This window comes from Ochlerotatus camptorhynchus, unplaced genomic scaffold, assembly GCF_037179485.1.
Source record: "Ochlerotatus camptorhynchus isolate MF236.1 unplaced genomic scaffold, CSIRO-AGI_Acam_v1.1 ptg000084l, whole genome shotgun sequence".
In the NCBI taxonomy this organism is placed as follows: domain Eukaryota; kingdom Metazoa; phylum Arthropoda; class Insecta; order Diptera; family Culicidae; genus Ochlerotatus; species Ochlerotatus camptorhynchus.
Genome location: NW_027040574.1, coordinates 1,278,417 through 1,299,848, shown reverse-complemented (window position 1 = coordinate 1,299,848; position 21,432 = coordinate 1,278,417). Strand labels below are relative to the sequence as shown.

Genomic DNA, 21,432 nt, shown 5'->3' with positions numbered 1-21,432 from the left:
CCTGTGCACCAACCCTCAAAACATAAACAATTATCAAAATATTGCTTGCAATGGATAGATATCGAGTAAACTAGAAGATTAAGTGTATTTTCAACCGATTCGAGTATGAATATGGCATTCAATCTGGTTTTGGAAATTGGTGCACAGGTTAAAAGTGAGGTTACGGGACGCCACTGCCTAAGAATTTTCTTTAGAATCAACTTGGAATTATACTCCAAAGTTTCCTAGGAATATGCCCCACAATTATTTAGGAACTATCCTCAGAACTCAATAGCCACTAAGTTCCTAACATTGTCATGGAATTCTCAATACAATCACGTAACAATTTAACTCAGAATGCTTTTTAAACTTCACGTGAAGCTCTTGTCACAATTACCTTGGAATTCTGCCCACTATTTCCTTTAAGTTCTAGTCAAAATGCCGTTTGCGTTATTCCCAGAAATTCCTTGGGATATTGCTATGACCGTGATATTCTTAGAGTTCCTTCTTCATTCCCTTTGTTATTTTTATCAGAATTTTCATAATAGTTTATCAAAGTGACAGAGTCCTGAAATTCAAAGAACTCGGACTTAATAAGCTGATATTTTGAACAAATCTCCCAGTGGTGAGAAAAATAGACCATTTATCAACCAGAGGCTTGAACTATTGGGATAAATTGGTGAAAACATCATTGCAAAAAGCTATGCTGAAAAATTGATCTTGCAGTTGTTCACCAAAACTTAAAAAAATGCACTGAAATTCAAACAGCTAAGCTAAGCTAAGTTTATATATTTCGAACAAAATTTCATCAATTTTTCTTATTAATATTCAGGCCTTTTGAAACAAAATTTGGAGCAAGATTGGAAAGACGAAAATCATAATTCCAAATTTCCATCAAAATTCACGGCGTTTTCGGTGTTTTTTTTTCTGAATAGGGTAAGTAGATAGTTCCGCTAGAGTACGGCAAAATGAAAATTGAATAGAAGTTGAAAATGAGCGAAGGGCCATTAATGCGACTGTACTAGTCAAACGCACACTTCTTTACCTAAATCATACATTAATTGATGAGGGGATTTGAATAATTTCTTCAAATCTACAGCAAAACAAAACAATAGTTGGGAAAAGAAGAATTGCATTATAACACACCATCGACTGGAAATGCTTTCGGCAACGTGGGGCTTTAGATAGTGATGAAACGTCGCTAGAACTATTCAACAGCCGCAGACAGTATATGAGCAAGTCAAAGGCGCACTTTTTGCCTGCAGATTTGAAACAAATACTTCAAATCTCCTCATTTTTTAATGTATCTAGATAGAGCAGGAATTAGGGCGTAACAGCTTTTGTAAACAATTACTTCTATCGAAGATTTCTAGGAATTCAAGGCACGTCCACTCAGACCAACCTAACCATCGGATAGAGGAAGTCTTTCCCTACCCGATGAGGATGTTGGTTTCCGTGAGCGAGCCTTAAATTTCTAGAAATCATCAAGAGAAGTCATTGTTTACAAAAGCTGTTAGGCCCTAATTCCAGCTCTATCTAGGTATGAGTTAGGTAAAGAACTGTGCGTTTGACTAGTACTGTCGCATTAATGGCCCTTCGCTCATTTTCGTCTTCTATTCAATTTTCATACTGCCGTACTCTAGCGGAACTATCTACCTACCCTCTTCAGACCTTTCTCTAGCTAATAAATTATCACACTAAAGCTTTATGTTAGATAGCATTTCCAACCAACTCTGAAAATCGTAAACATCACGTATGATGTAACATAAAAACACTTGAAATGATAGATTAATGCTATCCAGATCAAACTTCAAAATGATCGCACCGTAGAGCCACACTCAGCGTATCTAATGAGTGCGCAACCTAGTGAATCTTCAGTGTAGAACCAGCCCAAGGCTGAAAGCCTCCTTAATAAAGCTAAATAATAATAATAATCTTCAGTGTAAACACGGAGTGTGGCTCAACGATGCGAAATGTTTGAAGTTTCATCGGGAGAATACTGGCATTAATCTATCTATTTTAAGTTGGTTTAGCTTGAAGTTAGCTTTCCATATTCAAAAGTAATAAACGAGGTTCCACAGAAGGGGGTCACCCTGACTAGATCATCCACGACTGGGACAATGTTCCTAGTAGCGAAACCAAAACTAAGTGTGTTTACTTAACAAGACAAAGTAGTTCCACTAACAGCGTTTTATTCTAATCTGTGAGGGTGCTGGATGAAATTCACCACTATACAGTATAGCAGTATCTGACGTGCTTGGAATAATTTTCCCCTACTGATGCACTGCTGTATATTATTCGTCAACCTATTAGGGACCGTCCATAAACTACGTTGACAGTTTTTGAGATATCCCTCCCCCTTCTTTTGCAAAAATAATCATACATATATATTTAAAAAAATTTAGTATGGACCGTAGACACTCTTCAAGCACCCTCCCTCCAAACTGTCTACCCAGTTCATGAACAACCCCTTATCACACCAAAGATCGCTCTAATTCTAGCAGACAATGATAAAGGTCAAAACGACTCACCTTATAACATACTGAACATAAGCCATCCTGTGCGGGATTGCCGTAGAATCCACAACCTGATCTACACATCGGCTGCATTGGATTCGACTCGCGCTCCATTCTGTCTCCGGACTAGCAGAGGCCTAGGAGTAGTAGGTGCGCAATTTTGCCAGTTGACAATCGGACACAGGCGAAGTACGGATGGTTGTTGATGCTAACGGTGGTGATGCCGATAGGGGAGGAGCAGGGAGAGAACACGAGCAAGTTTCTCCCTTCCCGGTATGAGTCCAGCCGACGTAGAACCGGAAACGGTGCGATTCACTTTCGATTTTCTTCAAGTTCTTCTTCTCGTCTTGCAAAAAGGTCACACGACCAAACTTGCTTCTAAAACGATCTGCTTCACAGCAGAAGAACGCCTAAAATAGAACGGATAGATTTCTGTTGCAACGACACTCTTGCACACTTGCACACTGCACTGCAGATTTTCACTTGTAACTTGGCTTCCGAAAAAAAAAAGAGAAAACACCACTCTTCTTCCTTCACGACGTCTTCTTTAAACGAGGAACTGATTCTTTTTGAGCTGATCTTCTTGGTTTTTCTCCGCGTTGCAACACTGCCGTTCAGCACTTCTGATTCTGCACCATTCGAGTTAGAATGAAAGAAAAACTTTTTGTCTGAAACACTCGCAACAAGGCTTGCTGTGATTGTTTGCGTATTCCTTGCTTTTCTTGTTCTTCTTGTTTGGACAGAACTTTTTGCTTTAATCCTCTAGACAACACTGCTCTTCAATGTGGGGGGATGGAAAAAGGTGATGTTGTACACAGGGAGTTTACCGTGCCGTGTCACGGGGAAGCGCAATGTTCACGCTTTGGATCTGCAAAAGACAAAAAAAGGGAAAATATGTTTATTAGCATTGGAAACAAAGGAAACTTCAGGAAGAAAACTATTTCTTGCCAAATACAATCTTATCTGAGTGCAATAATTGCAAAACGGTTCAAAACAACCATCATCAACGAAAACAACAACAATCCGCAGAGATGGTTGGTCGGTCGGTAGGTAGGTAGGAGCGAGTCAACGTGAAGGGTAGGAATTCCTTCGGAGGAACGCGTGTCGTGAAGAGATCGAGAGTGAGCCTGAGAGAGAGGCAGCTGAAGGGGGAGGAGGATGAATGCGCATGTGATCTTCTAAATCCAACGAAGAAGACGACGACGACGACGACGACGACAACGTCTCGGCCTTAATGGACGGACGAACTGATTCGAATGCAGCACACAACATACAACAACAGTGCAACGGTAGGGGAGAGCGGGGCAAGGGGCTAACGGGGACGAGACCTTCTTAGGTTATGTATACACCGGTTTTGGCTACCAGCAACCATCCGCAACAGCCCGTGCACCAGCAGTCACCAGGTGCGCGGGTGGAGAGGATGGCAGCACAGACGGAACGAGAGAAACAGAGAGGGAAAGGGTGAGAGACAGAGAGAACGGTGTGGCGTATAATAACACGAATGAGGTCACAAAGAGCGAAGCAAAAAAACACACACGAATTTCGATGGATGGCAACAAAAGCGGAAGAAGGAGAATGCGATTGTGATTGAAATCGGTTCGAGTGTGTATGAGTGGAATGTGGTGTCATGAGAAAATTGAGAGAACTGTCTGAGAGTCGCACACATACACGTAAGAAGCAGATAATAAAGGCGAGAGAATGTTAAATTGTAATAAATTACTTTCCGTAGGCATGATGAAATTTGGCTATAATGGGAAAAAAATAATTTAGAGACGTTTTCTATCACGAGGAATACCTTTGGTTATTTATCTTTGCAGGAGACAAGCGATGAAATAAAATAAAGTTTGTTCATTTCCTTAAAGTTTGCCAAATCTAAATTAAGATCCTAACGGAGCATTCGATAGTCAACTTGCTCGAATCGATCAATGAGGATGATTATTAAAGACTCGTCTAGCAAACGCACTAGCAAGTACATTTTAAAGCGAATGGTTTGAAATTTTAACTTCTATCAGCAGCCATTACAGAAATTAACACTTTGAATAAATTACTCTCTCACTCTCTCAAATTATCTTCCAAAGCAGTATTAGTGCGAGTAACAGAGAGAGTTATCTCACAAGCCAAGAGAGAGAGAATACTTTTCTCTTTTTTGTATGCTCTTGCTCACGCAGCTCGAAGAGACAACCTTTGAATTGAGCAACCATCACCATTCTCCGCACAAGCAAGTAACGATTATCATTAATCAAAAAAAAACGGAGAGCGAGCAACAGCAACAGAAATCAAGTGCGCACTGTGCTGCCAACTAACGAGAAAATATGTTTGGATAATATTGACATTCACGGACAGGCTTCGTTCGATTGAAGCTTACAAACAAACAAACAAACATTCGACGAATGACGACAGCGTAAGTATCTGTCTACAAACATACACGCGCATTCAATGAATTGAGTGCTGCTCTGTGTCTGTCGCATTTGTGTGACTGTGTTAGTATGCTACATAACAAACAGAGAAAAATAACCCCGTCTCCTCCGGTTCTGTTCGTCGTTGATGGGTGCGGTGACGTCACAAAGCCCCTTGTGCGCAAAATATAAGCATATACAATGATACTAAAAATAAAACATCATTAGAAACCGAATGGTTCGCATTTGGTGTGTATTTTCCCCGCCTGACGTCTTTTCAGTCGCAGTTGTTTTGTTCATTTGGCACCCATATGTGCGGCATGTCTATCAAAAGCGAATCGTGTGTGCGATCGGGTTTGTCAGATTTTTGCCGTTGTAATATGAATGCATGTAAGTGACAGCTACTGACCGATAAACAACAAGGTGGTCAATCAATCGAGTACACCTTCTTAGAGTTGGAAATCCACCCACCTATATGTTGGTGCTAGTGTACCGGGAAAAGTTCATGAGAGCCATTGTAGTAAAATATAAACCTTGTGATCAGATAAGTTGTATTGGACAATAGTGCTTTAGGCTTTTAGTTCGGAGATCGCTCACAAGGCGCCACTAGTATTCATTCTATTCGAACTTCTTCTGCACCTCAACATATCTAGCTATTTATAAGTTTTCTGTTTCCGGAATTTTGTTCAGGAGATTGGGACCTTCTGAAAGGCAGACTGATTAGTTCGGAATTGTCTCAACTATTAACTATGCGTAATTGTTTGTTATGAGCAATGATTCACATTTTGCTAAAAATTCGCCAATTTGAATGCGGCATCCTTTAAATTTTTCATAAAATTGTAGCACGGAAACGGCATTTCTGATCGAAATGACGTCTGAGACAGAGTTGTAGGGGATAATCATTTTGCTGTTGTGTAAAATTAAGAAACTATTTTATTTTTAATTTATTTTGGGTAAAATAAAAATAAAGTATAACCTAACCATCTCAAAATGTCTTTGTCAGATTTTTCAAAAAATAATCATTAAAAATCTAACGAAAAATGCAAATTTTTGGAATATTTAAAGCCACTTCACTATTTGGTAGTACGCTTCTTTTTTATTCAGAGAAAATTATGAATGTCTCAAACATTGTTTTCTGAGTATAAATTACATGAAAAAAAAACCGTTTTAACAAAAAGTTCAAGCATTTGATCAAAAGTTCTTGTTCCACGATTTTTGTCAATTTTCAAGTGTCCTTAATTTTAAAAATTCCAAAAAGAAAAAAACTCGGACAAAAATACTTTTAGATATTGTTTTCTGAGTATAAATTACATGAAAAAAAAACCGTTTTAACAAAAAGTTCAAGCATTTGATCAAAAGTTCTTGGTCCACGATTTTTGTCAATTTTCAAGTGTCCTTAATTTTAAAAATTCCAAAAAGAAAAAAACTCGGACAAAAATACTTTGAGATATTTAGGTTTTCACATTTTTTGTTAATATTTACTTAATATTACTTAAAAACATTTTTTTATAAATTTTTCCCCGAAAAACATCACGTTTCTCTACAAATTTGTCTCAGACGTCATGTCAATTAAAAATGCCGTTTCTGTTCTACAATTTTTTTTGAAAAATTTCAAGGCAGCCATTTTGAAAATTTTACAAGATTCAAAACAACCGCATTTCAACAAAAATGTGCGATTATTACCGAGGGGTGCGACACATTTAAATCTCGATTTTAATTCTCTTGCATCTAAACCCATCTACCCGCATCGCTGTCCACCTTTTTGCAGGAAATCTTGAAAATCATAATCAATCGTGTTTCTATCTATTAAGCGCGAGTGCATCTCACCAAAGGGGTAAGTCACTTAGCACATTGTAAGCTTAGGCACATCTATCGGCATACCTTCGGCACAATCTCGTATGCATTGGATTGTTGTAAAGAAAATGGGAGCACTGCTGGACAACTGTCATTGAAGTTGTTCACAGCATTACGTGCTGTTTGAACATCCTCTAATTGAATATACCAGAGGAACTCAGACCAGCAGTTCACTTATAGATCCAAATACGAAATGTAGGTTCTAGAGTGGGCTCAAAAGAAAGAGGCAGTTAATCAGACCCCATTAATACCCTTAATTTAAATAATGCTGCAACTCACACAAAACAGATAACAGAAGTCTATTCATCATCCTCTATAGTCGGTCTCCAACAATGTTCCCCACCGATTCTATTTTTTTCCGGCTGCTGATATACTGTTGCTTTTTACATCACGAAAGACTAGCTTTCTGGTTTGCCTTTGAGGGCAATATAAAGCCCTAAAACACAGGACTTTTATTATCCAATAAACACAAAGCACCAAAATTTCACACACCCGCCACTTCTCGCGTCATCATCAATCCGATTTATCCTTGTGATTTCAAATCAAAACATTCAAGGTGTCAGAAATACCAGGTTGCCGGAATGGATATTTTATAAACAATCGCAACTTGCTCTATTACCGGCACAATCGGCACATCTGCGGCACACTGACAAAAAAGATGACTCAAGATTGGTGTGCGAAGTGACCACAGCAAATCATCAATTTTGGTACACTGGAACTATTTTTAATAAGTATGATTACATTAGCAAAAATCACCATCTTAGCGCCCCTCGGCGAGACTTTGTATGGGAATGAGCTGTCAACGAATAGATTTAGTGTCATCGATCAAAAATTTAAATCTTGATTTAAAAATCGAGATGAATATCTACGGAATCGATAAAAATATCGTTGTGCTCAGAAAACGAAGCTCTATCAGATGATGCATAAAAATCGGTATATTTTTTCGAAGTTAAACAACCTAATTATGATAAGTTTCATGCAAATCGGAGAAGGTCGTGTTTTTCCGGTTTGTCAATTGACGTGGAACTGCTCTATTTTGACATGGTTTTTGGTTGTTGTGGGCAATTTTGACTAGTTTGAACCATTTATTTTATTTGGCCTTTTTTGACGTTTATGGGTGTTATAAGTTTGGCATTTTGGCAGTTTGGAAGGTCCAGGTCGAAGTTTTTGGGCCATTTCGGGTGTGTTTTGGACCGTTTTTGGACGTTTTTTTTGTCATTATATTTTTGGCATTTGTGCACCTTTTTTTCTTGCGATTTTAGGTCACTTTGGAATTTTTAAGCAAGGTTCCAAAATGTATTTTTTATCGTTTTTTAGGGAGGTTTTGACATATTTGCATTAATTTTTATTTTTTTAAGGCCACGTTGGATTTCAAAGCCAGATTGGAAATTGTAGACCAGTTTGACAACTTTTAGCTTTAATTAGGGCCATTTTTTTTTTGGCTTTTTTTGGTGATTTTTTCGAACCGTTTTGGAACTTTTGAACCATTTCTGGCGTGTTTTGGGCCAATATAAAAAATTAAGACATTTTTTGTTTCTTTTTTAGGGAGATTTTGACACATTTGCATTTATTTTTATTTTGGTGTTTTTAGATCGCTTTGGATTTTTAAACCAGGTTGGAAATTTTGGCTTTGATTGGGGCCATTTTTGGCGTTTTTGGAATTTTTTTGACTCTTTGAACTATTTTGAATTTTTTTGACCATTTATTTAAGGCGTGTATTGGGCCATTATAATATTTTTAGACATTTTTTTTTTCGTTTTTAGAAGCATCATCACATTTTTGGACTATTTTTGGCGTATTCAGGTAATTTTTGAATTTTTAAGTTATTCTGGTAATTTTACCATTTTAAAACCATTTTCTCGGTTTTTGGGCGATTTTGCCATCTATCAGTGAGCGAGCGCACACACCAATCATCATATCCCCTCGTTCATCGACACCAATCGAGAACCAAAAAAAGGAAAAGGAGAACTACTATGGCGATGTACCCTCTTCCGGCCCTTCTTGATATATAAGGAACTTCATTGATATGTGTCAGCCTCTTTTACAGATTGGTAAGCCCATCAAGCAGAAGAATACAGAATTTTTGTATGGCCAGGGGCTGAATTTTTCATTAGCCTGAATTGTAAAAAGAGTGAGAAATTTACGTAAGACATTGTTTTAGAAAACATGAACTTGAAACAAATGAGATGCAGGGAAAACTATTGCAAATCGTGGAGCAAGAAATACTTTAACAAAATGTAATGGATTCTGAAACTTTAGCATTTATTAAGAGTCTTAGACTATGATGTTTTTTCAAGATTTATGACTTCACAGTTCGAAAAAGCAATATGATGCAAATAAATGGAGCGTCATATATCGTACAAGATTACATTATAGATCATGTAGTTATGAGAAATTTAAGGAAATATAACAAATATTATATGCAACCGTCCGGGGCCTTCCTTAGCTCAGTCGGAAAAAGCGCAGCTACAAAGCAAGACCATGCTAGAGGTGGCTGGGTTCGATTCCCGGCTCGGTCTAGGAATTTTTTGGGCTGGAAAATTTCTCGACTTCCCTGGGCATAGAGTATGATTGTACTTGCCACAACATTATACTAATGCAAAAATGGTACAGGCATCGAAAGCTTAATAAATAACTGTTAGAGTGCATCTAGAACTCTATGTTGAGAGCACGCTGTGAGCTAATATATGATAAGCAATAAGTTTGAAATCCGAAGAAGAAGATGAAGAAAAATAATAATGAGAATTTGAACTGAGAAAATACCCCTAAATTTTCAATACCCTCGATTTGAACAAAATAATTATTATAATCAGCCCTGGAAAATTTTCAAGGCTCTGGGACTTGGATGTATTTTGAGGTTTCAAACAATTTAAAGAATAATCATAAAAATTCTGACTTGAATACCTTGGAATTGAGGAAAATTTAAAAAGAATTTAAGTGTTAATTTCAAGGAAAAACTTCAAAATGATTCCTCTAAAATTCTTGGAGATATTCTAAGGAGTTTTGTCAAGAATTCCAGCTTAGTTCTGAGATAATGTCCGCAGAAATTCGCAGATGGATTAAAAGGGATTTCTGGGGAGAAGATGGTAAGTTTGAACTGCATTGCTTTTTTTATTCTTAGAATAATTCCTACGGAGTTTTGAGAAGAACTTCAAAGGAGGGATCTTTAGGAAACAGCAGATTAATTTTAAGAAGAATCCCTAGAGAATTATAATGAGAATTTAAAGACTAATATGAACATAATTTAAGAGAACATAATTCAAGGGAATTCCCGAGGGGGGCGCGACTCTATCTAAGATGCAGGAATTTTTTTGCTTTTCTGTTGTCAGATGCACTCACGCTTAATAGATATAAACACGATTGATTATGATTTTTAGGATTTCCTGCAAAAAGGTGGAGAGCGATGCGAGAAGTTGGGTTTAGATGCAAGAGATGAAAAAAGATTTTTCCGCTAGTGTGAGTTTTTCGACCATTTAAAATCGAGATTTAGATGTGTCGCACCCCTCGGGAATTCCATGAAAAATTCCTAAGGATTAGTACTCTGAAGTTAATTCCAAAAAAAGAGGAAAATTAAAAATACATTCTTAGGAAAGTTTCAAGAAAATTTCAAAGGAGAATAGCAATATATTTAGACTTCTGAAGGATTTCTGAGAAGAGTTTTCCTAAAGTTCAAACAAAATTTAGAGAAGAATTTAAAAGAGAACGAATTCACAGGATACTCTCAACGGAGTTCTTATGAGAATTCCATGGAAATTCTTAAGAAAGTTAAGAAGAGTTTTCTGGTAAGAAGAACGCCATGAAAGTTCTGAGCGGAATTACATGGTAATTCTGAGACTAATATCGAAGACAACAAATCAAGAAGACTGGCAACTTTGCCAGAATCCAAGCGACAGATACAATGGCGCTGCGCTTGAGTAAAGGTGGAAGCAACACATAGAAAAATGAGCAAATACACAAACCCTTCTTCTGAGGATGTAATCTTTGCTATCAAATTCGTTCGAAGCATTTACCTTTGAGCGGCAGATGACGCGATTGTACCTGTCTGATAGCGCTCTTATGAGAAAATGGACGAGTTGCCAGTCTTCTTGATTTGTTGTCTTCGCTAATATCATGGGAATTCTGTAAAGAATTACACGTTTATTTTAATGTGAAACCGTAAACAGATTAAGTCCCGGAAATTGTTTGAATATGTTTCGATTTTCACGTATATTTATCCAATTCCGACATCTAGAATATCTCACTTTAAGGATCATGCACCTTACATCCGGATTGCAGTAGGGAACTTAACTCAATTTCCAATATTATAGAGTATTAAATCAAACAAAAAATACTAGTAACTGATGGCAATTATGCAGTCAAAAGATCAAGTATTTCTTTTGGAAAAGCCATGCTCTGTTTCACTAATTGTTGTTATCGTATGGTGAAGATTATTGATTTTTGCCGGTTCTCCCGTCGAAAATCACCGGCTACTTTTCAAATTCCCGATTTGCTGGCCACCCTGTTTTTGGCGATTTCAGACCATTTTGGAAAGACTAGGCCATTTTGACATTTTTGGCGGTTTTATGAACATCAATTGAGAGTTGTCGTTTGCAAGATTATTAAAAGAGTTTTCAAGATTGAGGGTTTCGGGGCGTTTGAAAAGCCATTTCAGCGTTTATATGTTTAAGCCATTTGAATGTCATTCTGTTTTTGGGATTAAGACCATCATGAAGCAGTGCAATGATGATATTGTAAAAATGTTTTTACACGTACACTTTCTTGAAAATCAACGAAAAAAATTGATTTTTATTATTTTTTATTTCTTTTCCGATATTTTAGAAAAATCAAAACTTATTTTTTCTAGACAATAAGCTTTTATTAGAAATAAGTATGAATCGTGAATCATTAGATATAGTAAATTGACTAACTTTGTCGAACATCGAATAAGAAAAACAATACATTTAGAGCTCATGAACCGTAAGGACCACCCTAATGCCTTTAACCTCAAACGATTTGCTAAAATAAATGGACGCACTATCCCGAAAACACTAAAATCCTAAAATTAATGGTTAGGTGCTCTCTTGGGCCTCTGTGCACTGCCCAAGGTCCAGATAATTCAGTGGTATCAATGACCAGTGATTTTGAAATCCTCCAGAATATGTACATATTCATGCTCCACACCACAACTTTGAACTTCACAAAACCTTGTTCCGAGTCAAAATTCGAACAGCATCGCCTTGAACGGAAGCAGCCAGCAATACATGCACCACTTCATATAGGAGAGGTTCCGAAGTGAAATCCGCAATGCTCTCCGTTTTCAAAAGTGTACCATGTATGGAAGACACGCTTGGTTGGACGGAATCAAGCCAGCATATTGCATATGTACATCCATCCTCCCATACCTACTTATTCCACTTTTTGCATTCTTTTGCTCCTTTATTTATGCGCTGCTGCAGCAGTGCGCTGTACTGAAAACCCGACCATAACATACTGGCTACGGAACAATAAACAACCAGCAGCTGAACTCGCTCTTTACCCGCCGCGATGCTGCTCGCTGAGGCACCACAACCCCAAGGCCAACGACCTTGAATTGTGTGTATGCTCGCCATGCTCTTCTTCTTCGTACTGGCTCAGTTGTACATTGTACGCAGGTTACTCGCTTTTGATTTTCGAACGCATTTTCGAATCGAGAAATCTCCGTTCGAAATCAGAAGGTCTCCGGAGCGTCGCGTCGTGCTAGACAAAACCGAAAATGATCCATTAACCCCGAGGGAGGCATAAAATTGATTACTTTACTCTGTTGTGTGTGTACACAAGCAATCTGACGTCTTCACATGACACATTCAAGCGTCGCGTCGCGCCTTGCCATGCAGAGAGTGACATGCTGATTTCTACTGAGCCTTTCCTATTAGGAAAAGAAAATGCTGGCTATATTGACCACATGTCGTGCGTTTCATTATGATGGACATTGAGTCAGCCATCGTCATCATCATCATCATCATCATCATCTGCACCGTGTGGTGGAATGGAAATCGTCGTTTACGTTACGGTTGTAAACATTCCCCGGTGTGTCGTCGACCACACACTTCTGTTTGATTCGCCATTTATTCTTAATTTTCCTTCATCTCCCCCTTCCTTAACAACACAGAACACATCGAACAGAGGGCAACGGAATCTCTGATGCTCGGCCCGGTGCACGGGAATGACCGCCCCGACTCCTCCGGCTGGCCTTAAACAAAAAAAACGGGCCGGAGTTGGAAGCAGAATCGAAAGAAGAACGACCGATATTCATAAGCCGCCCCTCTCCGGACCGTCCTCCGTCCGTCGTGTGAGTTGCTTTTATCGTCGTCGCCGTCGTCATGTTCTTGATGTTCTTCCTCGACCCGACTGACTGACTGACTGCGCGTCGTCGTAGTACCCGGTCCGGTGTTTAAGTGTACGATGACGACGACGACGACGACTCCATACGGGGAACGCAGTTGAATGACCTCCTGACTCTCTCTCTCGAATGGCTCCGTTCTGCTGCTGCTGAGGTTTGCTTTCCCTGCTTGTCAAGGGTCGTTCGTCTGCCATCGACCTAACAGTTAAATCCAGCCTGCTTGGATACGTGCATTTGCAAAGCGAATCAAGTCGCTGGATTCAGCGTGAACCGTTCTTGACAATTCCAAAAAAAAATCAGGCTTTTATTCGGAATTCTACGAACCGCGTATCCCATCTAATCGAGCTGCGTTCTGAGAACCAAAACCCATAACTTGTATCAAGCCTTCAGGTGCTCCTTCTGACGCTCTCGTCTTAATGAGAACGTGTTTTTCGAGTTTTCTATTCCGTTTGCCGTGCTTCAGTGAGTACCGCGCGGCGACCGTGTCCAACATTTTTGCATTTCAAATTGAACCAACTGCTCGTGTTGCCTTGCCTGCTACACAACATCAACAACCACAGCGTTGAGACGCACTTTATGGCTGCTTAGAGGTCACACCGCCCTGCTGTACGGTATTTTTTTTTTTTTTCGTTAATTAGAACACGAACTGCGAGGAAGCGTAGGTACTCTTGATGAATTCCAGAACTGGCGCTCTGGCTGGAACCAAAGGGACCGTAACGAGTGTTGACCCCGGAAATCTTCTGTATTCCACATACGCGTACGCTCAGTCCTACACACTCAAACGATCGCAGCCATCTCCGGGAGGGGGATGGTGCGGGGCGAGCGCGAGTCGGTTCTTTTCCTTCCATATATCCCACTGATGATGAGTGGTTTTCTTTATGGCGGCGGACACGCGGAGCGTAATAAAAAGGAAGCAAATCCAAAGTACACTTTAATGCGTTTCGAGGAAGAGAGAGGTGGTGGACTATAAGCTATTGCCCCGTTTTTTTTTTGTTGTAAACGTACAAACAACGCTCAAGACCGACGCATGATCGATGTGCGCCGCCGTGCCTTGGATTGCAAATACATTCAGCAATTGAAAGGGGGGGGCACGCAATCCGCCAGGCAGTCAGTCAGTGATGCTCTTCCTCCTTGTGATGTGATGTGTGTGTATACAACACTCCATGGATGGGTGAATTACAGAGAGGTACCGTTGTTTGCGGATGGAGTTCTAGCCGATATTCCTTTTTCCCGAATACTGACCGCAAAAAAACAGGTATCAATGAATTCCGAATACCAGCTAAAACTCCATCCGCAAACAACGGTACCTCTCTGTACTCCAAACGCGTAAGATTCGCAATTTCCGACTGCAATAAATATACAATGCGCGGCTGTCGGAGCAACCCAACAAGCCAAACATACAATTACGCTCCGAAAGATCTCCTTTGGCAAAATGAATACAGAACAGTCAAATTGTGAGACTGGATGCTGCCGCCTCATTCACGTTCGATTCGCAACCAAGACAACAGCAGGTGCCGAACACCTTGCACAAAGGAAAAAATTGCTGGAAATCTAACAAAGAAGATCCAAACATAACTACTAGGCTGTTCGAAACAGATAAGTGAATCGGTTCGGGGTTTCGTTTTCTTATCCTTACACTGGGAAAATTTAGAAGCAAAACTGTCCATGGGACCTGGATCACCTTGGCGCTGAGTCCTGCAATTTTTAGAAATTTCTCCACACCTCTTGGGTGGAAATCTGAGTGACCCTCAGTCACCCCTCAGTATCTGTGTGCAAAGGTTTTCAATGTGAGAATATCAAGCTGAACATTTCATTAGGTCCTAAGTAACATTGATCGATTCTCTTCGTCGACTTTTTCTATATATGGATTCGAAAATGGCGTCGGACATTGATTTTCGGAACCTTCGCGTCGTTTCCGTTCCAAAAAATACCCATTTTGTAGGGCATTTGAGATTTTTCATGAGCCCAATGGCCGCCATCTTGGACTCCAGAATGGCCTCGTTAATTTAATTTTCGTTTAACATAAAATAATATATTATTACTATACATAATCCGGATGCTATCCCTATCGGCAACCGATATTTTCGGACGCGAAGATGCCGAAAATCGATATCCGACGCCATTTTGGAATCCGAAATGGCGACCATCGGGTTTCAGAAAAAGTGTCAAATACCCTACAATAGGATATTTTCGGAACGGGGATGGTGCGTAGATGCTGAAAATCATTTCCACGACGCCATTTTGGAATTCAAAATAGTGACAATTGGTTTTCGGAAGTGTCAAATACCCTAAGATATGGGTATTTTAGGAACGGGAGCAATGCGTACATGTCAAAAATCGATATCCGACGCTATGTTGCAATCGAATATAGTGGTCATCAGGATTCAGAAAGCGTCAAATACCCTACAAGATTGATATTTTCGGAACGGGGACGACGCGTAGATGTCAAACATCGATATGCTATTTGTTAAAATCCAAGATGGTACACATTATTCCAGTTCCAGAAATACCCATATTGTAGGGTATTTGACGGTTTTTTTTCCGAAACCTACGACCTAGATGACGGATTTCAAAATGGCGACCTACATTGATTTTAAAAATATGTATCATCCCGATTCCAAAAATATTCGTACTGTAGGGTATTTGACCTCTAGAACAACTTTTCCGAAGACAGCAAGTTCGTAGATTTTGAGATACATTACAAAGTGATTGTTATCATATCAGTAGATTATCGTTTTTGATGCTGATCATGATGTGTAACACAAATGATAATCCATGATCTTACTGTACACTGATCATGATTCCGTTAACTAGTATTTTTTTTATCGTCGGTAAGCATCGGAAGATAGCATTTTCTTGATTCCCTGCCTCTAGACGCCATCCCGATTCCAAAAATACCTATATTGATGGGTATTTGACAATATTTCCCATTTGTTCTGAAATCGGAAACCGCCATCTTGGATTTCTAAATGGCGTCGCATATCAATTTTCATCCTCTAGACATCATCCTGATTCAAAAGATACCTTTATTGATAGGTATTTGATGATATTTCCCACTTTTTATTAAACCGTATTTCAATTTTCGATCTCTAGACGTCACCCCGATTAAAAAAATACCCATATTGATACAAACCACCCGACAATGATAAATTTGACATCCACGTGCACAGATCTATGCGCATACGCATAGTGAACCGAGTGAATAATCAACAAAAGTGTGCGAATTTGGATCGAACATCTTCGCTTCAATGCAAAAGTAAGTTCATTTGACGATGAAAGAAGAAATGAACACGGGTCAAGCCAAAACAAACAGCATGAAAACTGATCGAAAGTGGTTCTGTTGATATTGACGGGGATCTGCTCGAAGAGAAGACAGAATGACTTTCAATTGAAAGTGATGGTTTACAGCTTCATCGTCACTTGATGATTTTCGATTGAAAGTGATTTTGTTGATTGTACAATCTCTTTTGAAATTGCGAGACTATTCACAATATGTAAAATTGAAGCTGAGTTGCACATCGTTTTCTTATAAAGAGCAAGTATAGTTTACTATCTCTCTGTCCTCTTCACTGGTGGCAGACACAAAGCTACTGCTGCCAGCTTCGGGTCGCGTTCGGATGTTAAGCAAAAATCATGAAACTCAATCTCACCACGTTTTGACTGAAATTGTAGTTGGTGAGTTTTGTTTGCTTGATATTCGTAGCTACGATATCGCATTTTCCTGCTTGTTGATTTTTGTCTACGAAAGTCAAGCGTGATCTTGGACATTGGAGAGATTCGATTTTTTTATATTTTCCTAACACTGTACTACATCGAGATGTAATGAGCATAGCCTTACAATTTCTTTGAAATTATTTCAAAAGTTTCTTTGAGTTTGACGTAAAACTATGCTCAGAAATTCGTCGGACCCTCCTCAGAATACCTTGGAATTCTCTTCTGGGTTTTTTTTTGAAACTATCATTCTTTTAAATTTTTTTATTTACCTCAAAATACGGTATTTTGTCCGAAATTCCCTTAAGATCTCTTCTGAATTTTCTTCAGTATTTCTTTGAAATTCACGTACACCCTCAAATTTTGATTATATTTATTTTAACTAATCAAGTTTGAATTACTTCACGCGTGAAGTTAACGATTTACATAGTTGGGAGGGTACCGCTCACCATCCCTCCTCCCCAACAGGGGAGTTTGGTAAAGGAGATGATCAACCCGATTCGTGCCTTCCTTAAAATTGATCTTTGCTCGCTTTCTACTCTCTCTGTATACAATTTTCATACTGCCGTACTCTAACGGAACTATCAACTCTATGCTTTCATCTCTTCATCTATCACCTATCGTATAAAATGAACACTTTAAGTCTGATATTTGACGTTTAGCATCTCCAACTATTTATATTTATGTTTATATTCTCGCTCAAATTCACCTACTATTCTCCTCGCCATCCCCACACAATTCTCCTCTCAATCACCCAGACATTCTACTTGAAGTGCTCCTCGAACTCCCTTGGAATTCTTCTAAGAATTATTTAGGATTTAGTCTCATAATTATTTTGGAATTCAAGTCAGAACTCCCCTTCGACTTATTCTCCGAGATTTTCTCAGACTTTGGTAGCAATAATTCCGCATTTCTTTGGAATTAGGAGAAATGCAGGTAATGTCGACCTAAGTGTCCCTAATTTGGGCCCTTACATAAATTCAGCAAACGACTAAATTTTCAATAGCAACCAAAAATATCCATTAGTAACGTCCCAATAACGCGTTCATCTAGATAACATAAAATTGATAAATAGCAGATTTTTAGCGATGGGCCTTAGATCTTAGATCCATAGACCAACATTAGAGACATTTCCCCTATCTAAACCCTATAAAAAAACCTTTAATTCATTAGAACCCTGAACACTTTTCCTAGTCATCAATTTTTTCCAGGGACCATAAAATCTCAATATGACAATTTTTCCAAATCCGCATTTTGTGAATTTTGTTAAGCCTTACATTAGATTCTGATTTTTTCTAAATCTAGGATCACGTAAATCGAAGAAAAAAAACATACTGTAAGACTCTTAACATATGTCAAAGACTCAGAAAATCGATATTTCTTTTCTTATGATTTCTGTAATTACAGATAACGGTGTGTTAAAACATTTTCTTGCTCGGAGATTCTTGTATCAAGTAGGGTAATTGTCGGCTTCGGAACCCATTGACTGTTTTCAGCAACCAAAATTCACACGTTAATTTCGCTGTATTTTCACACCAAAACACTTCGCTGAATATATTCAAACAATTCCTTAGTCTTTATAAGCTACAATCAGATTACATTTTTACGACTGAGCAAACCTGTTAAGCCAGATTTTTCGATAAATGAAATATACGAATTTCAAAATGAGGCCGATTTCGAGTTGCCGATAATAGAACAGCTGGTTAACCTGCAGTTCTAATGGAAAGGTTGCCGAAGAAAATGCAGCTGCCGACTCACCTGAGAAGCTTGGAGCGTTGTAAAAACGCTTTCAAACCATTCGGGTCAATTCTGTCGCTTGGAATGGATAGAATAGCAAGCAGCAGACAAATGTAAACAAACAGATGCGTCATATGTGTGCGTGACGCTGAGAAATTACTAATAGAAATGCGGACGCTGCTTAGAAAGCCGAGAATACGTAAGTTCCACTACAAGATTAATAAAAAAAATCTTCATTTAATCTCTCACTCTAAAATGACCCATGCAGTTCCATTGCAGTCGGCTATGTGATCTTAAATATTTCCATGCATTTGTTATTTTGCAAATTCAGGCGATTAGACATCATAAAAGGATTCGATTTTAACAAAATTATTCAAATTAATACTAAGTAAAGTCTGTTCCAGTTAGTATTTGGCCGCTTTTTTTAAATACTGTAGCGCCTCTAGTTTTTTTTTATAATTACTTTATTTGTACAGGCTCAATCGAATAAACTTTGCAGAGCCGAGTTATCCTTTGCGTTATACATTATTACTGTCTTAAATTTAAAGTTAAAGGAACTAGCGCCTCTAGTTGTCGTAGCAAGAAACTATTGACAGCGTTTTGATCCGGATGGATTGTTTATTTTCATCAGGATTCATATACTTGTTCAAAGGTTATCGAATATGGAACGTGGCAGACGTGAAAAAATTCTGCACACTCACGTACAAAATCCAACGTGGTCAGGAGGAATGATTGTAAAGGCTCATCGACTGTAAATACCGTGCTTAAACGTTACCGGGCAACACTAGCGTTGGATCGTGCAAAACGAAACAAACGTAGAAGTGGCACATATGACCGAAAACTACGAGCGAAGCTCATAAGGGTAGTCCAAAAGAATCCGGGGATCTCCGGTCGTGATTTGGTGAAAAGGTTCAGTGTGGCACAAGATAAGAGATACAGATTTGAATTATGAGCAAAAGTTGTAGCTAATAACAAAACCTACAAAAGCGCTATGCATCATTTTGCGGAATGCTGTTGATGAAAAAAGTTAGAGGCAAATGAATGTAAATGAATGCACGAAATAAATGCAAATGATTTTCCATGCCTGTCCACGGCCCATACAAATTAAAAAAAAAATGTATGGACAATTGTCTACGAAGAGCGAGGTTGGGTTAAGAATCCCAACAAAACTGTTTACGTAGTTAATGAACAGCACCTAAATATTGTTGATAAATTTAGAACCTTGCAAAAATTTACGTCACAAATTTTCGAAAAAAATCCAATTGTTGGGATATTGAATGCACGTCCATAGGGGATTTCTCTCACATACCTCACTGTTACACTTATCTGAAATTTCTTGCTCCATAATCTACAACAGTTTTCTAAGACCAGGAACCAGGATCGCAAATGGATTTCTCGGAATCTTTAGAATTTTTGGTTAATCCTGGATCTTGAATTTCTGTCACGCAACCATACAATGTTTTCAATGGTTGAATTCACTAAATTGTTCCTTAGGGACCCAATCTCTGGATATCTTTGCAAATTTGGCAAGGATTTGCTCAGTTAATTAATTATTAATTTATTTATTTGATAAGGCTCAACCGAATTAACTTTACAGAGCCGAGTATTCTTGTTCACTATACAATACCTCTTAATACTATAGTCAAAAGGTACAACACAATAAACATTTTATCTTCCGCCATCCAATAAGCCTCCTCTACCAGAACGGGAGCCGCTTCCAGTGGTTTACTTGTATGGCAGATTCGCCAACGATGGTCAGAGCGCTTCCATTGTAGCAATGGACGCAAAACGTGGTCAGCACTCACACATTCATCACGAAACGGTTGCTTTCCAAAGTCGACGACGCATCGACTGAAAGAACTGCTGATGAAGAACAATGAGGAGGACCACACAATGGTTGCTGCCGAGTAAACAGACGATCGCGTGACACACATTGAGAGTGGTCTGCTTTTGTAGACAGCAGAGTAAACACTCAGGATTTGTTTAGGATGATTCCAAAAAGTCTGAGCAATCCCCATAACAGTCTCGGAATTTTGTGCAGAACACTTTAGGAATTCCTTCCAGAAAACTCTTGAAATTCAGCGTGAAAGCGATACAACAGTATTTTAATTAAAATGAAAAACAACGTAATAAGGTATCCAATTATTCTACTAAAACGCTCATCAATCAATTTAGAGTAATATTAAATAAAGACTCCGTATGAACTCAGTGCACCCCTATTTTTCGAGTAGGTGTACTTATGCGAGAGAGTCGACGTCTGTCCTGTCAGTTGTCGTAACACGGTGTACCCTGCGTACTGTTTATTTTTACCATTCCCTGAAATGAAGCCTGTACACAGCTGAAAGGAAGTTCGTCGAACGGACAGAGCTCGAGTGACGTCGGTTGCCTCTGGCAACGGACAGAAGCTACACTAATGGGAGGGCCCCCTAACACTTTCGGTCCAACAGCAAATGTATAGTCCTTTTTTCCACCGGTGGCGCCATCTAGATGCGCGTGTAGCATGAGAAAACATCGCGCGCAAAAGACTTATCAAATTATAAACAGTTTGCATCATTTGACGTTCAATTTACCTCCCGCACAGTGGGGGCAAGGGTGGACATAATTGAAAAAAATAAATAAAATAAAATAAAAAATCATTCAGTTCGGGTCTTTTAATATTTTTCCCATAATATTCATTCAATTCTATTCGAAAATTCTAGCTTTCAGCCCAATCGGTGAAGAAATATATTTTTGGTAGAATTTCAAAGTACACAAATGCGAAAAATGTAGCGAATGTAGCCAATTAAACTGAAACTGGTTCTTAGTCTTGCAATTGATCGCAGGAAACCCTTGTTGATAATTTTAAATATATTTCAGAATTTTGTCCATGTTCTGCAAGGAG

General features: G+C 38.8%; 1 protein-coding gene across 2 annotated transcripts in view; it reads right to left on the bottom strand.

Moving 5' to 3' along the window:
• drn (doctor no) overlaps positions 1–21,432 on the bottom strand; it is a 137,960-nt gene that overhangs the window by 22,607 nt on the left and 93,921 nt on the right. For both annotated transcript variants that reach the window (XM_065218243.1, XM_065218244.1), the window contains one exon: positions 2,511–3,363. In XM_065218243.1, coding sequence (XP_065074315.1) covers positions 2,511–2,609 — 99 coding nt within the window. In that variant the 5' untranslated portion in view covers positions 2,610–3,363. The remainder of the gene's footprint in view (positions 1–2,510; positions 3,364–21,432) is intronic.